Source organism: Grampus griseus (genome assembly GCF_964374135.1).
Source record: "Grampus griseus genome assembly, chromosome: 3".
In the NCBI taxonomy this organism is placed as follows: domain Eukaryota; kingdom Metazoa; phylum Chordata; class Mammalia; order Artiodactyla; family Delphinidae; genus Grampus; species Grampus griseus.
The window spans coordinates 29,064,512-29,081,917 of NC_139019.1; the positions used below are offsets into that span (position 1 = coordinate 29,064,512).

The following is a 17,406-nucleotide window of genomic DNA, read 5'->3' on the forward strand; positions in this document are numbered from 1 at the left end:
TACATGATACTAGGCACATAGTATCCACTAGGAAAAATAGTGGAAGACTTTGAAATGAACAAAAGATTATTGGATACCCTTTCATTAGAAGGTTGAGTACTGTCTTTTGGACCCTGAGGAGGGTCTGGTTTCAGAGGGGTCTATGCCTTTCATTGGCTTTGACTCAGCTCTTCTGTAACTATAAATTGTAGGAGACTTAATGGTATTTCAAATGATTCTGGTTCGTGAACATGCAGATGAATTTGATTTAATTAAGGTAAAATTAATTTCTATACTTTGAAAAGATTATTCCAAATATTACATTGCTGTATACATAGTAACCAGTCTTTCATCTATTACCATCTATTTCAGCATTCCTGACTACCTGTAAATAGGTCTGTTATTCAGATTGGCATTTGTACTAGTTGTAACATCACATCTTACTGGTTCCCTCATTACTTGAAAATTTAGATGATGTCATTTTACATTTGTTTGAGTGTCTTGATTTTACCTTTTTAAAAAACTGCCCTTTAACAAGTGGTAACATCATTCTTTCATTATTGCTGTTACTACTAACACAATGACATTCGAAGCTAGGAGAGACTTAGCGGGATCATCTATTCCAGTGCCTTTATTTATAGGTGGAAATTTAAAGCGTGAGCACTTGACTCATCCAAGGCCACACTCTTCCTTATTTTGAGTTTGTAACATCTTGAGATCTTCCTTTCATTGTTTACTTAAATAAAATGACAAAGCCATTAGATATGACTTCAGCTGTTGAGCCCAGTAGTTTAAACTGGATGCTGTTCATCAGATCTCAAAAGGGAGAATTTACTTCTCTCCATACAAGGGAGCTATCCTGACAGTAGTGATGATTCCGCTTGTTCAGCCAAGTTCTCATCCCTGTTCAGGATCATCTGACGGTTGGCAAAGAATACTGCCAATCCATGGCCATCTACTGACGGAATAAGGCCCTGAACTCAAATCAGTCTGACTTGCTTTCAAGATATGACGAGTTATTAAGTACACACAAAGACCTGTGGGTGAGATGGTCCCTGAGAGCTGATTATAATCCTACAAGGGCCTTAGAAGTTTTGCCTACCCTCTTGAGGATCCCTAGGAAGCATTTGTTGTGTGTTTCAAAAAATAGAAGGAAACCAATTGGCACAAATTTTTCAAGAAATCTACTCAATCCAGTGTGAGTTCTTTCAATTCCCTATCAAAATCACATGACAAATGGTTCTGGAAAATGTATCAAAGCTGATGTTAGCATCTAACTAGTTTAATTTCTTAATTCTAGACCACTTACTTATAACTAGGCTCAGAATTGCCCTTTATTCACTACGACAGGGAGAATTTTTTTTGTCAAGTTTTTTGTACAGATACACATAAATAATCTTATTTATCTACCCTCAGAACTTAGTGTTAAGCACTATTAATTTTTTTATTTTTATATGTATTTCTAATCATATATATTCTAGGTCTGAAGTGAACTGAGCCAACTACTAGATTAGGTTCTTCTAAATCACAAAAACTAGTATGAAATCATTGAGTTTATAGTTCTTACATGTTTTGGTCAGAAATGAGTAGGCTAAATATGTCCACAACTTTGAAAATCTATCTGCAGCTTTTATGTTCAAGTATTTTAAGTTAAGATAAAGTGTGACTCTTACATAGCTTAAGGTTTTTCTTTTTTAGAATGTAAGATTGGAATGGCCATTGAAAGATCACTTTGCCAATTTGCTCTCCTCATCTTAAGTAAGACCCCACCTGAACTCTTTTGGACAGATGAAATTCTATCCTTCAAAAATATCTTGTTCATTCACATATTCACTTATTATTTATTGCGTGCTTGCTAAATGCCAGACACTGTGATTGGCACTGGTGATTCTGTAATAAAGAAGAAATGGATCCTGCCTTCAAAGAATTTAGTGGAAATTGTAGCTAAGGAACCAAGGAGTTATAGTATTGAGTTGTACTTCCAACACGGCAGCCAATAGCCACAGGTGTTATTTAAATGATTTAAAATTAAAAATTCAGTTCCTCAGTCACACTGACCACATTTCATATACATATGTGACTAGTGGCTATCATACTGGACAGCACTGATGCAGAACATTTTCATCATCTCAGAAAGATCTGTCTTATCAGATAACACTGTTATAGACTGATGGGAGCTAAAAGGGTGCCACTAGTAAATATGTATCTAACATTTATAACATGCCAGGAACTGACAGTACAGAAATGAAGGGCAAGTCCCTGTCCTCGAGTCGTTGACAATGTAGTGGGAGAAGAAACAAAAGTAAGCTGATTATTATAATATAGTCACTTATATGCTATACTAGGTGAGCCCAGCATGGGAAGAGATTTACCAGACCAAGACAGGGAGGAAGGGCGAGGGAATCGGCAAGCAGGGTCCGTCTAGAGAACAGCAAGTTTATCGTTAGGACTGAGAGGCAGCAGGGTGTGGAAGAGTGACAGAAATGAGCCTGGAGGGTAGGCAGGGGCCAGCTGAAAAGTCTTGCCCCAAGTTAAAGTGTTTGAACTTTATCCTGAAGCCATGTGAGGTCACCGAATTCTATTAAAGCTGAGATTTAATGCAATTCAATATGCTTTTCGTAATGGTCATTCTAGCTGCAGTGTGGAGGATGCCTTGGAAGGGGAGTGAGACTGGAAACAATGAAATGAGTTATAAAACTATCACCATCTGAAAAGCAACAAAGGCATTAAGACAGCTAGAGAGGCAAGGTAAAAAGAGTCAGCTTCAGGTGCTATTTAGGGGGAAACTGTAGAACTTACTGATCAGTGGGGATGGGGGCATTCATTTTGTTGTGAATTTACTGCAGGGAGAACAGGGTGACTTCAAGTTGTTGACTGCAACAATTTTTTGAATGATAATACCATTCACTTAGACAATATGGAAAGAAACACAAGAGCCTCTTTAGGGACATGTTGAACTTGAAGTACCTGGTACCTATGGGACTTTTAAGCTAAGATGTTCAGAGGGCAGTTCTATAAATGGGTCTCGATGTCAGGAGGGAAGTGTGTACTAAAGTTAAGGGCTTGAAGGTAAGACAAATCATCTAGGAAGAAAAGTGTATTTTAAAAAATACCCAGGATGACAGCCAAGACAGCTAGTGGGGAGAGCAAAGGAAGAGGTGTTTAGAAGCAGCAGCTAGAGAGAAAGGAAGAAATCCAGGGAGAGTAATGTCATATAAGCCAAAGGAGGACAGATTTTCAAAATAAAGGTGTTATTCTCTCCTCCTCCCAGACCAGTGGGCTGGGGTCCTGAGGCCTGGGCTGGGGTGTGGGAGCCCAGTCACCAGCATTGCCTGCAGCATGGCCCTGCAAAGCTTGGGGTCCGTGGGGAAGCCTGAAGGATGTCATCACAGGGAAGCAGCCTTCATGAGGCCAAAGGCAAGCGGCCTCAAAGACTGAACATCAGTCCTGCTAGGGCTGGGCAGAGAGGAGTGGCCCAGACTCAAAGCCAACTGGTAGGAGACCAGGAGACCTAAGGAGAAGGTTCAGCCAGTGTGGGAGCATAAGCTTTTGTCAGAAAGGAAGAGTACGTGGCTGCCTGGGTTTTTAGCCAGTGCCTTGGGCCATTGGTCAGCCTGAGAGGGAACAGTGGTGTTCATAATATGGGGAGAGGTACTGAGAGGCTTTGAGTGCAGGCTCTGGATGGATAACTTTAGTCATTTATAGTGACTGAAAAGAAATATGAGGGGGCTTCTAGGGCTGATAATGTTTGTTTCTTGATCTGGGTGCTGTTTTCAGTTTGGGAAGTCATTGAGCTGTATAATCATGTATGCATTCTTTTTGGCAGGTATAGTTCAAGAAATCGTTTAAAAATTAAAAAGAAGTTCAGGGCTTGGAATTAGATTGACTGGAATCAAATCCTTTCTCTGTCATTTATGAACTATGCCATTTGGGACAATTTTAGGATCACAATCCTACTTCACAAGTTTTGTTGTGAATATAAAATAATGTAATACAGTCTTCCCTCAGCATTCATAGGGGATTAATTCCAGAGCCCCCTCAGATACCAAAATCCAAGGATGCTTAAGTCCCTTATATAAAACGGTGTGATATTTGCATTGAACCTATGCATATCCTCCCATATACCTTAAGTCATCTCTAGATTACTTATAATACTTAATTTCCTCTTTTTCTATCATGAATGTAAAGGGAGAACAATCGATTGCTATATCCTGTGAAGGTCCTTCATTTTCTTGAACACTATTAATTCGCTCTTCAATGTTCTCTTGCATTGACTGAGTAATCTAATTCCTTTTACTGTAGTTCAAGGCTTTTTTTCCTCTTTATGATTTTCCATTTATTCTGAATTCATGAGTATTCTGGACTTTGTACCTTAATCCTGAATAGGACTCAATCAGAGAAGTTGAGATCGTTTTTGGTTTTGGTCTCTTGTCGTATATTCCTTTATGTCTCTTCTAGAAAAATCATAAAGTTTAGAAAGAAAGATAAATTGCTTTATTGTACTGTAATATAATATCCACAAATAAGTTGCATATTTGACTTTATGGCCACCCTGCTATTTCATTCTTAGCTTTTACAGCATGGTGTTGATTTTCTAATTGTTTCCTAATTTGTTATTCATGACAAACCATCATTTTTCATTCTCATCTCTTCAAGGTCAGTCCCAAGACGCTCTACCTTAAAACTACAGCTCCTCTTTAATGTTGTATTTTACCTCCTTTTCCCCAATTTCCAAGGGAAATTTGAATGCTGATCCCAAAACTATACTTTTTCAACATTTTGTTAAACATTTTAATTAATATTGGACCAAAGGCAGGACCATGTCTATTTGCCTTTCTTGTATCAGTACCTTTTAGCAGTGCTACTGCAACTTTGACTGCTTTAGCAAAATGTCTAATTAAGTAATTTCCATAACATAGCTGAAGCATTTTCAAGTGAAACTCCTCATGAAGACATCAATCAACGTGTAGCTGCTAAAAACCAAGATGTGGATGAAGACCAGAATTTAAGAGATCAAATACAGCATAGGTTAGTTTAAAACTCAATGTCTTGCTTCTTGTTTCTTACCCTTTGAACAGACTGACAACTAGTCTCTTTGGAATCATCAGATCTAGAAAATAAATGTATTTCTTAGCATTCAGTCTTTTACAGGTAAAACAAAACTAAGTAGCTTTGATGTTGAGTGAAATATTTATGTGTTAGCTTTTATATTCAGAGCACAAGTCATCATAGTCTGGAAAGAAAAGAATTAAATCAGGCAACATTTCCCTTTATGGCTACATGAACTTACAAGTTCATTATATGGAATCCTAATTCAGCCCTCATTCAGCAAATGCCAATGAAGATCGTGGAATGTCAAAGAGCTAGGCATCAGACTATAGAGTGTAATTCTAAAACCACTTTTGTGTTACTAAAATGAAGTTATGCTTCAAAAACCTTCTTTCAATCGTATGCAATTTGCTCATTGGGAAAAAAATTAGACAATTTTTTGAAACCTTGAGAACTCTAAAAATATGAAGTGAACCAGGGAAGAGGAATTTGAGCTACATTAAGCCTGTCTACTCTTGGAAGACAAGGCTGTTTCAAAAATCATTCCAAGAGTATATTTGAGTAAAGCAAATAAGTCAGAACCATCTATACTTACTCAAAGGTCTCTTTAACTTCTTCAAGAAAAAGTAGGTGACCTATGTGGCCCAGGCTGTAGCTACCATCAGAAGGGTGTTCAGCGTTTAGTCTGCTATGAGTATAGGTGATGTTTCCTTAGATCTTCACTTACAGACGTGAACCCACACTAAAGGTTTCCTGAAATGATAGAATTGCCAAACCTTCTTTTCCTCATTCATATACCTCAAAATATATGGCTAGACAGCATTAAATGATTTCTTCTTTAAAGTGGATAGTATTTCATTGCCTGTAGATTTCTTAAAGTTGCTTTTTCAGATTTTTTTTGGCAACTTATTTTTTCATTACATTCATCAGATAAATCATGCTTAATGTTACTCTAATCTTTCAGTCAATATGCTATATTCATAGAACATTTGGGTTTTGCAGAATTGTAGGCTTCTTGGACAACTGGCCTTTATTGGAGCAATGGTTTACAGAGCCAGAAAACATTTTGATAAAAATGAATGCTGACATAGATGAGCAGTCTTTGTGCCAAAAAGTAAAGGAAACGTTTATGACTGAAATAATGAAAAAAGAGAATAAAGGTAATTACAGTTCTTTATAATTTTGAGCTTGCATAATGAAAATGTGTGGTTTTAATGAATTTAGGAGGAAGTAAAAATGCGATTGCAAATTTCTCTCTTCTCTTTGGATCATACCATCTATAAGTATCTTCTACCTCTGATTTTCGCTTTCCACTGCAAATGTTTCTAAATAAAAGATTTTTCTTTCTTCATTTTAATTTAATTTAATCAAAAGAGGTCATCTTGCTGAAAGGTTGTTTTCAGGTGAAAAAAATAGCAGAGTTAAAATTAAGGATGTTATAGAGAAGGGTAAAGATTTCAATCTGTTGACCTCAGCATTATAAGGAAACAATGAGTGAATTATCCTTTTAGGATGAAAACACTAGGCAGATTATTCCCCCCAAATCTTTTTGTGTTGGTATGAATTTACTGACTATTAACTACTTATTTATAAGCCTGCCCCTGGGTGCATCTCACCTACATTAAACCATCCCGACCTCCCTCCTCCTTCATTCAACCAATAGTAATTGCCCATTAACTTTTCACAGTATTATTGGAATTTGTTATTGAAAGGAATTTTAGTCTCATACACTGCCAATGCCAGACTTCAATGGAAATCTTACCTTTGAGAAATGAATTCAGAAAAAAATCTTTCCCTTTTGTTTATCAATCACCCCTGACTCTATTGACAACTGCAATTTCTTGGTATAATAAAAAATGGTCAAAATTCATAATATCACAAGGATTCTAAAACTGCCTTGGTAGCATGCTGTCTCCCATCCCTAGATTTATGACCTAACTACTATAATGGATCGGTGAACTGACACCAAAATAGTGCATAGATATAAGCCACAGTCACCTTGGGGACCCAGGAGCTCACACTTAGAAAGACAAGCACCCACATCGAAATGTCTGCTCCCCAAAAACACCCATGTGAAGCTTCCAGACAAAACAAAAATCAATCCATATATTATATAAGAGGCTTAACATGTTATTTAACACTCAGAAATTAGGCGGAGAGGAGGGAGGAAACCTCTAGGGTCTTGATTGGGAGGCAAAAGCAAACTGATTCTAGGCTGTAGCGTCAAACATCTACCAATTAGAATCAGTGTTTTTGCCAGCTATCAGACTCACTTCAACATTTTCCTAAAGATTTTACATTCTGATCACTTATTACATTAACAGACTCTACTGCCACTTATTTAAGATTTACATTCCAATCAGTTAATTATTTTTAATAAATATTATGTCATTAAAATAATAAACATTTACCTAGCCCAGTGCTCTGTATTAAACATCCTGATTAAGCTAAAAACAAAAAATAAAAGGATACGGTACTTCTATAAATATTCTGCTGTTTAAAAATGATCATAATATACTGTTAAGTAGGGGAAATCAGGTTATATTTAAATTGTCCCTTTTTTGTTTTTAAAAGTATGTCTATTATTAAATATGTAGGCACAGAAAAGAGTCTGACAATATATGCTAAGAAAAAACAAAATTCAACCCAGTAAATTCAAAGCTCTAACTGGTTTTGTTCAACTATTCGTGAACTGGGCAGCATCCCATCTAACAACTAGAAGGGCACTTCGTGGAACAGTAGGAATGGAAGGCTTTTTTAGATAGGAGGATGGGGCAGGGAAGTCATTAGCAAAAGGGGGGGAAAAAAGGGTTATTTTGGGCCAGGACATCTTCTTTTTGGAGGAAGGGAACTGCAGGGGTCTTTACCATGCAGATTGCCTCTTCTTTGCGGGGCTGGGGATATATAGAGAGGACCCACATGACAGATCACCTCATTAGCGCTGACCAGAAAATTCCAAGCTGGTTGATTAAAATTACATTTCTGAAGAAGGTAGAAACTGCAACTGAGGCAGGTAGTAAGTCTAGGTTTGGTATCGTGGGCTTTATGTGATGCCATTTGTGGCCTGTGGTTTTCTCTTTAGCCGTACAATCCTTGATGAGGGAGAAGGATGACAAAGAGTCAACAGGAAATTTCTCTTTCTGCTTATTTGTCTAAATTGTGGGAATTTTTAAAACAATAATTATATATCACTTTTATAATCAGAAAAAAAAATCCAGTTTGAAAAAAAAAATCTAATAGAATGAAGCCTCCTTGCCTTGCTGAATTGAAAAGAATAATCTGAGGGCAAAGGGAGTATGGATATAAAAGCCATACATGGGGCTTCCCTGGTGGCGCAGTGGTTGAGAGTCCACCTGCCAATGCAGGGGACACGGGTTCGTGCCCCGGTCCGGGAAGATCCCACATGCCGCGGAGCGGCTGGGCCCGTGGGCCATGGCCGCTCAGCCTGCACCTCTGGAGCCTGTGCTCCGCAACGGGAGAGGCCACAGCAGTGAGAGGCCCGCGAAAAGCCATACATGGGTGCAGTTATTCACTGCCCCTGCTACAGGGGTAAAGTTGCGGCCGTTTCCAGGGTGGAGGGCTGGGAAGTCAGGAAGGGTGGGGAGGGCATGCTGGGAAGAGTGAGCCTGAATCCCGAAAGGCAAAGGGCCATAACAACGATAGGAGCCTAGACCTTCGGGAACCAGCCCTGCTCCGCCCCTCAAGCCCCTCGGGCTGACTGTCTGCTCTGCCTGGAGCACACATTCCCTGAACCTGTTCAAGTCTTTTCTCAGATGCCACCTTCTCAGCGGGTCTACCCTGCAAAGCACTCTGGTTAAATACACTTTAAGAGCTGCCCCACAGCACTCCTGACCCCCTTTACTCTGTCCTATTTAGCTTCACAAGGCAGTGATTTTTCTCTTTTGTTTTACTTTTGTATCTCTGGCAACCACAACTGTGCCTAGCATTGTTCGTATTATTATTATTACTGACAGTACTAGCGTAGTTTTACCTTATTGTTATAACCCTTCCTTTTCTTCACGGCACAACTCAGATTCAATAAGTAGTTGCTGCATGAAAGAATGAAATGCTAAGACTTAGTTGTGTACTGAGCACCGTTCTAAATGCTTCATATGTATTTACCCCTAGATGTCGGTGCCGCACATTTCTTTTCCCTTCCGTGTCCTTTCGACATCTTCTCTTTGTGCTTTTTCACCTTGCTTTTCCCCTGGAAATTTTGACATAATTATTTATTTTTCTATCGCAACACACCAGCTACTTCTAGATTGTTGGTTTTACACATGGCACAACAAGCCTTCCCACCTGATACACACACACACACACACACACACACACACACACACACATCATCATCATCATCATCATCATCATCCCCATCAGAGGCAGGGTAAACGGTATTTCTAACCAGGCAGAGAAGACTTCAAATCTTAGTTTTAAGGACTGAATGATTTAAAGGAGATCCCTAAAACATGAAGTTCGCCCTAATTCAGTAAGAGCAATTTTATATTAATTTAGGTTTATCTTAGTTCAAGTGTAATAGTAGGTGTCTGGAGCCGCTAATAAAAGTCCATTCTTATCATCCTTTTGAAGTGAAAAAGAAATTAGAAGAAAAGGAAGCTGAGGAAAAAGAAGTTGTTTCCCCAACTGAGGCTACATCACCTCTCCCCCCTCCTCCTGAACCAGAAAAAGAGAAGGAAGTCCACGGTCAGCGTGAGCGTTCCAAAACTCCTGCTGCAAAAGGAAAACCAGCATCAGGTGATTGACAGAACGATTTCTAATCCTGTTTGCCAGTTTCTCATTTTCATTTTAGAAAAGAATTATAAATTATAGTACCAGTCCATTTATCTAGATTCAGGCTTTGAGCAACTTCAGCCATATGAAAGCAAGCTGTCTGCTCTGATGAAGAGGAAAAGCAGTAGTCACTGAGAGCACGGCTGTCACAAAGCGGAGGTACTTTACTGTGTGGGAAGGAATGTGGAGTCCTCACACCCAGATCTACTGATTAGAATAAGACCACAGATGAGAGGAGGGAAGGCGCAGAGAATACCAGAAGGAGCTTAGAGCAGATCAAGAGGACAGACGTCTATTTGCAGAGTGATAGAGTTGTGTTTATGTAAAAAGCAAGACCATCTTCAGAAAATGAGAGTTAGCACAACCTGTTGTCCACAGGAATAAGGAAACATAACAACAGCATTCTTTAGAGACTAAAATTTATACGCAACTGTCACTCTTCAGTGTTATGTGATTATAAAAGGGTAGAAACAAGCACCTGACATCTCAGTAAACTTGTATATTTATAATATATAACATACATGAATAGAGTTTGTATAGAGAATATTTTTTAGCTTAAACCACTAAGGACCATTAAGTTACGTGGTAGACAATATAATGACAAAAGTAAAATCCTCAATTGTTGAAATGTGTGATATTGGGAGAATGCCAGGATCAGTTTGGTGCTGTGTGTATGAAACAAATGTGGCTCTAGTAGCTGGTTTTAGCTTTGTAAGTAGCTGGCTGTGCAGTTACACAAGTCTACCTAGGTATTCTTGATATTGTGTCATGATTGCATTTCTAAACTCCATAATATTTCTACTTCGTGGAGATTTGAGATGGGTCTGATTTTTTTAATTAGATTTATTTATATTAAACAAATTCATTTGAAAACTTTAATAACATATATTATGGTCTATTAAAGACGGTTGTACTTCAATAAAATGGGGCTTAACTAAAGGCAAAATACGCAAATTCTAAAAAAAAATATTTTATCATATGAAACAATAAAGCACAAAGCAATTAATTAACCATACATACTTTCCCCGTTAGAAAAACAAAGCAGTGGTCTGAAGGACAAATGGAAACCTTAAAAATGCTGTTTAGCCAGGGAAGACAGTTTCCACAGAGGCTCAAGGGAGCCTGGAGTTACCCATCTAGGCCTTTAACCTATGGCCGTGGCCTCCCCTCCCTTTCCTCCCCTCGGCCTCACAGTCAGGAGTATCTGTGGATTGGAGCCATTCCCTGAAACCCATCTTTAGCATTTCTGGTTACAACACGGTTCAGTCTTTAAATTTCTTAAGTTTGCTCGTGACATTAAATAAAATTGTATACTTGAATACAGTGCATTGGATGAATAATAAAGCTATTGTTGCTTCAAAGAGTGGTTGTATCTGTCTTTTTTTTCCACCAAGGGCTGGGTTAGTGCCTGATCTTTAAAAATATATAGAAGAATTAATCCCCAGGGGCCCAGTTACTGCCTTCCAACTGCAACGCATCATTGCAAGGAGATCTCAGTGCTAGTAGACGTTGATGAGGCAATAGCACAGGCTGCGCTGCCCTTACAGCTCAGGGAAGCTGGGATAAATGATTTTAGGAAGGGAAGTTCCCAGGTTTGTTTATTTTTATATAAATAACTTACAGTTTTTTTCAAAAGAACATACTTGCAGAACTAAAAGCCTAAGGCTTCTGAACAAGCCCAAAGCAAACATCCAATTACAATCTTCTTTAAAAGTTGAGAAGAAAAGAGAAATTATTTACTAAAAAAAAAAAAAAAGGGTGGAAATAGGGTAAAGAAGGAAGCATAGTACACTAAGTACTAAAAGTCATTTTGTCCAAATATAGTTCTACATTGTATATGAGTCTGTTGGCCTGAAACAAATAGACTGCCAGATATTTCTCCAGCAAAGATGGGTTTATTCAGAATTAGCAGGAAATTATAATTCAGGGTCTGCAACCATGGCAAGCCATGTGCAAGTCTCCGCATGACAAGAGAAGGAGAATGCTTCTATAGAGGGGAAAAGGAAGTTGGGAGGGCCATAGTACTTGATGAGTCCATGGCTTTTCATTGGCTGAGTCCTTGCCAGGAAAGAAGAGGAGTCTTCCTTCCTCCTGTTGGGCAATGCTGTCCTCTTAGGGCATGAGAGCTCCCCCTTCTGGTTTCCTGACTCTATTTATTTGTGCTTTCTGTTTATTAATTTTTTACAGTTCTGTATTTTATATCTGCTTCAAATGCACTTGAGATTAAATTTGAAAAACTTCACAGGTATGTCCCATTAAAGGGTTTATTATCAAGTCTACTACCAAATGTCAGAATTTAATTTAAAACTCAAGCTCTGAGTGTGACAGAGTATGGTAATGCTTGCTATCCATGCTGCTAGGAATATATTTTGCAATTTCAGAATACATTTTGGAAATAATTTTTAAAAATAGGCAGAATGCATGCTATCCCCAGCAGAAATTAGACTTGCTCACAATATTTTATAAGTTCAACATCTTAGGTGTCTCTATTTTACCCTCTTTGCTGTTGCCTTTTGCTAAAGTTTAGAGCAATGGTTGGTTACCCAGAGTATTGTTATTAAAGGAACTAAGAGCTTATCTAGACTTTTTTTATTAAGCTTATTTCTAAGAAAAAAAAAAAGGAACTAATTCAAATGTTTGGATTTATTTATTTACTTATGAATGAGTTTGGTGTTCAACTATTTTGATGTTTAAAAGTCCTTTTATGGAGGTTAACAAAGTTTCAAGGTTAATCCTTCTTTCCTTGTCTTATTTCTATGGAATCTTGGTTTTTGGAGCTGAGATGTTTAAATGTAAGTGATATGAGTTATGTATTTACACATTCTTATAACTAACACTTCTAAATACAAAGATAGGTCAGATGATCTCTCCATCACAAGCATTTAAATTGTCCCATATGTGCATTCTTCCAATGAAGGAAAAAAAAAATCAAAACAAAAAACTGTAGCCCAGGGCAAAGGGAGGAAGACGACTGAACTTGTTTGGTAAATTATGTGGGATGTAGTGATTTTTTCAAAGAACTAATTATTATTTGGGACATCTTATTGACCTCCAGTTCATCAGTTTCCCATTTTCCCCTTTCCAATATATTTTTGAATTAGATTCCGGGGAACCCAGCGTATATATTCCCAAACCATCCTTTGCATTACAAGTTACAGTCAATGCACAGTGGAATGTAGACGTCACAAGGCAACCAAGTGTGGGGTCAATAGAAGTTCAAGGATGCTCCATAGCAAAGCAATGTGGTTATTTAACTCTTCTTCAAGGTGTTTTGGCATCATTCTTATCACAGACCCAGTTGTCTTATTGTATAGGAATCATTCCAGTGAACTATATCCAAATAGAGCCATCTGCTTCAAATGGACTTGTGACTAACTTTTAAGATTCTGCAACTATGTTGCACTAAAGAGTTTACAATCAAATTCACTACCAAATGTTGATATTAAGCTTAGGACTCAACTTCTCAATGTCACAAAATAGAATAGTACTATCAGGGTTGTCATTCAAGAAATTTCAATCCACAGTCTGTCTTCAGATTAATTTTAACTCACAGTAAAGGCCTAAGCCATTTTAGGCAGTTCACAAATATAACTGTTTTTGAGAAATAGCATTTGATTGCTTACAAATCATAGCCCAGGATATTGAAGAAAATCATCAATGATAATTATGTGTTGAATTTTGTTTAGAACCCCCTCATGGTAATCGAGAACCCCTTCAGGAAGGAAAAGGGAAGAAAAGTGAAACTTCACTCCAAAGAAAAGGTACAGATCAAGATAGATATGATTAAATATAATTCTGCATTTTATAATTTTCAGTGAAAATAGCTATATTTATGTAGTAGTATACACTGAATACCTCTCTCAGGCATTTGTAAACCATAAGCGCTTGCCGATGAAACAGAACCTCAGTGTTTCTGTAGCCTGGGTCTTAGCAAAGGTCCTGCTAAGAAAAGTGATGCTTGTGAGGAATAATTTAGAGAATATCTAAGATACAGAATATCCATTCATCATAGATATTATAGGTGTTATCCTTGGGCTAAGCTATGCCATCAGAAAACTACATGCTGAACCATATTTTCTTGGGTCCCCCATAGAATTGCTTTCACTGATAAGCACTTTGATATAAAGTCCTCAACACAATAGCAGTGGAGCTAAAACATTTATTATATCAATAATAACCTGGTATTTTATTTTCTGAAGAGATAGTATGCCCACTACATCATTCAGTCACCCCTATTTGAAATCCTAGGTGGGAAATTTCATTCAGAATCAAGGAACTGGAAAATCTTTCTTCCTCTGCATGGCTAGATAGTTAGCACCTCTAAATGATAGCACTTCCTTTTCTGTTTTGGCTGTCTAGAAGTACAGAAACAAATTCGTGCCTATAAGATTTTAGTATCTGCGCAAGGACCTAGATCCCAGAGTCTGCTTTCTAATTCCTCTCCTGGTTTTGACCTTCTACTTTAAGTTGCATTTTTCCTGACCCTAATTTCTTTTTTTTTTCTATTTTATTTTAACTATTTCTATGAAATAAGGAGGATAAAATTTTGTAAATAATTGATAGTTGGTAGAAGAAAATAGGTTTTAAAAAGCATATTAGTTAGATTGTACATTGAAGCTGCTACACCAACCAATGAAAGATTGAAATGCAGTTATGGACACATACAGTTGACTTTTGCAGGGTACGTACAAAGGGGGTTGTCATGAAGTATGTACCTTTGTTTAATTTTTCATTACAAATTGCTAGTGTAGTAGCAGCCCAAGACTGTGCCATGTTCACAAAATGATGGGCTTAAAAGGATCTTGATTTTGGCATTTAAAGATGCATAACCATGATTCTCAAAGAATCTTACCCTTCTCTGATTATATGACCTGATAGGCATATATAACTAGAGTCATTGGTGAGTTAACACTGAGATGAAAAATTTACCTATAATTTTGGCTATAATTTATGCTCTGCTCTATCTCACCTGTTTACAAATAGGAGAATAATTTTCACATTTACATTATGCATCCCTTGCTTTCTTATTGTGATCAGCAAAAGCAAATGAAGGATCAGCATAGAATCATCAAAAATAGGAATTGAATATATTTATGCATATTAGGTGAAAATCGTCAAGTTAGACATAATAATTCACATGCTTTGAGAGCATCCTTAGATGAAAGTATACACACTCAAACCATAAGCAACTACAAGTTCAACCAGGAAAATATATATTCACTGGAGTCATGCAGTTAGCTCAGTTTAAGTACCTCCAAGAACTTTCAAACATTTTTTTGCTTTTATTTTACTATTGTGTTTCTATTTCCATAAACACAATTTCTACTGTGTTCAATAATATTTGAAACAGGTAAACTCTGGATCAATATCTAGAAGTCTTTCTTTTACATAGAAATGCTGTTGTTTTGGCATGTATAACAGGATTTCCTTCATTAAGAGGAAGTCTTAATGATTTTAATTCCTAATATTTGGAACTAATTCCATTGGGGGTGAACACTATTGATTGGTTATCTGTTTACCTCACAGGCTGTTTGACACCAATTATACTGAAAACATCTCTTACGGTTTGAGGAACCATCTCCTTTTTCCTTCCTTCAGACTTATCATTGTTTCCTGCTATTGGCATCTTCAATTCATCCCTATTTTTCTCTGTGTATTAGATCAATTCCAACCTTCTCCCTCCAAAATCTTGACACGGAAATGCCATTTGCAATTGTATTTATGGTGTTCTTAAAGCATTTCTTATTATCTTCAACCATTTGCCATGGCCCCATTTTACTCCTTCATAAAATAAGGGCTTTTCAACTCTATGACCTTACATAGGAGGTGTTAATTAAGGGCTAAATGAAGAGTTTTCCTTAATCAACCAATTTCAGAAAATGCTGAGTTACACCAAATTAAAATGTTTTTCATCTCAACTGAGATAGATGACAATATAGATATGTATCTTCTGTAATCATCTATCTCTAAGGCAGTAGGAGATACACTATGCAATATCCCAAAACATTGTGGCTGCAGAACTCTCTGTTGGAGGGGTATCCACTGGGACTAGAGCTCTGTGGAATAAATGTTTGGAAATCATGATCTCTTTAGTTCTTCTGGCCTGCCCATGTATTAGTATTGGGACTGTCCCAGTGCTTGCCTTCTGATCTGACTTAAAGTTTAGGTGCTACCAGGCCACGTAGCAATAAATGCTATGTCCATGTTATAAACGTTAATGACATTTAATTGGAAAGACATGGAAGAACAGAGAAAAAAGATGAAAGTGAAATGGAATTGAAATACCTAGATGCATCTACTAACATGGTGGCTTTTTAAACTCAGTCCTGTACCAGCAGCACCTGCATTACCTGGGAACTTATTAGAAAAACAAATGCTTGGTCCCACCCCAGATCTACTGAATCTGAAACTCCTGGAGGGGTCCAGCAATTTGTGTTTTAATAAGCCCTCTAGGGAATGCTGGTGATCCCTAAAGTTGAAGAACTACTATATTGATGCCCAAGACTTATTGTTCTATTTTAGCCATTGGAATATCAGAAACATTCAGTTATTTCTAACGTATTACTTATAATATGTCCTGTTCCCCAAAATATTTAAGTTGGATTACAATTTTAAAAACAACATGTATATAACAATACTTTGAAATAGAAATAAAAAGCCCTAATTTTTTCTAAGATTAATTTCTAAAATACATTTTTTATCACCTGGGACCTTAAATAGAGGAGAGTATGTGGTGCAATGTACAAGGTCTTAATAGATTTTAGAGCACATGCAAAACACATTAGGTTTCATCTGAAAGTTGATGCCACACATCAGAAAGTTGATGATTAATGTACAATCATGGTTCAGATATCAAAATTCCACAATCTCCTTTGATAACATAATTCATAATCATAGTAACAAACTACCTCTTATGGAGTACCTACCCTACGCCAGGCACTATACAAGATAATTTTTATATTCTTGCATAATCCTCATAACCACCTGTGAAGTATAAATGATCATTTCCCACTTCAAAGATGAGGAAATGGAGAGTCAAAATAAATAAGGTAGGGCTTCCCTGGTGGCGCAGTCGTTGGGAATCCGCCTGCTGATGCAAGGGACACGGGTTCGTGCCCCGGTCCGGCAGGGTCCCACATGCCGCGGAGCGGCTGGGCCCGTGAGACATGGCCGCTGAGCCTGCGCGTCCGGAGCCTGTGCTCCGCAACGGGAGAGGCCACAACAGTGAGAGGCCAGCGTACTGCAAAATAAATAAATAAATAAATAAATAAGGTAGTGTTTTGTTAGGAATCATTAACCTATGAGAAGGGAAAGTTAGAGCCTCTTTACACTTTGGCGAATGTCATCAACACTCCATATTAACTCTCAACACTATTCTCATAGCTTCCCTGGATTTTGCCTTAATACCATCATCTAATATAAATGAGTTAAATAATATTATTTATACTCTTTAGTATGAGTCTTTCAATGAATTGACTTCTCAGACTGTAGCTTTTAATAAAATTTTCACCACAAGTAGAAAAATTAAATTGTAATTTAATTGTAATGCAATGTAAATAGAACACAGTCTTAAAATCAATTTATGAG

General features: G+C 37.4%; 1 protein-coding gene across 1 annotated transcript in view; it reads left to right on the top strand.

Annotated features, from left to right (window-relative positions):
• Positions 1–17,406, top strand: part of SPEF2 (sperm flagellar 2) — a gene marked incomplete at both ends in the record, with an annotated part of 174,444 nt that overhangs the window by 74,521 nt on the left and 82,517 nt on the right. The window contains 4 exons of the mRNA XM_082651380.1: positions 4,899–5,007; positions 6,031–6,188; positions 9,619–9,783; positions 13,506–13,580. Coding sequence (XP_082507506.1) covers positions 4,899–5,007; positions 6,031–6,188; positions 9,619–9,783; positions 13,506–13,580 — 507 coding nt within the window. The remainder of the gene's footprint in view (positions 1–4,898; positions 5,008–6,030; positions 6,189–9,618; positions 9,784–13,505; positions 13,581–17,406) is intronic.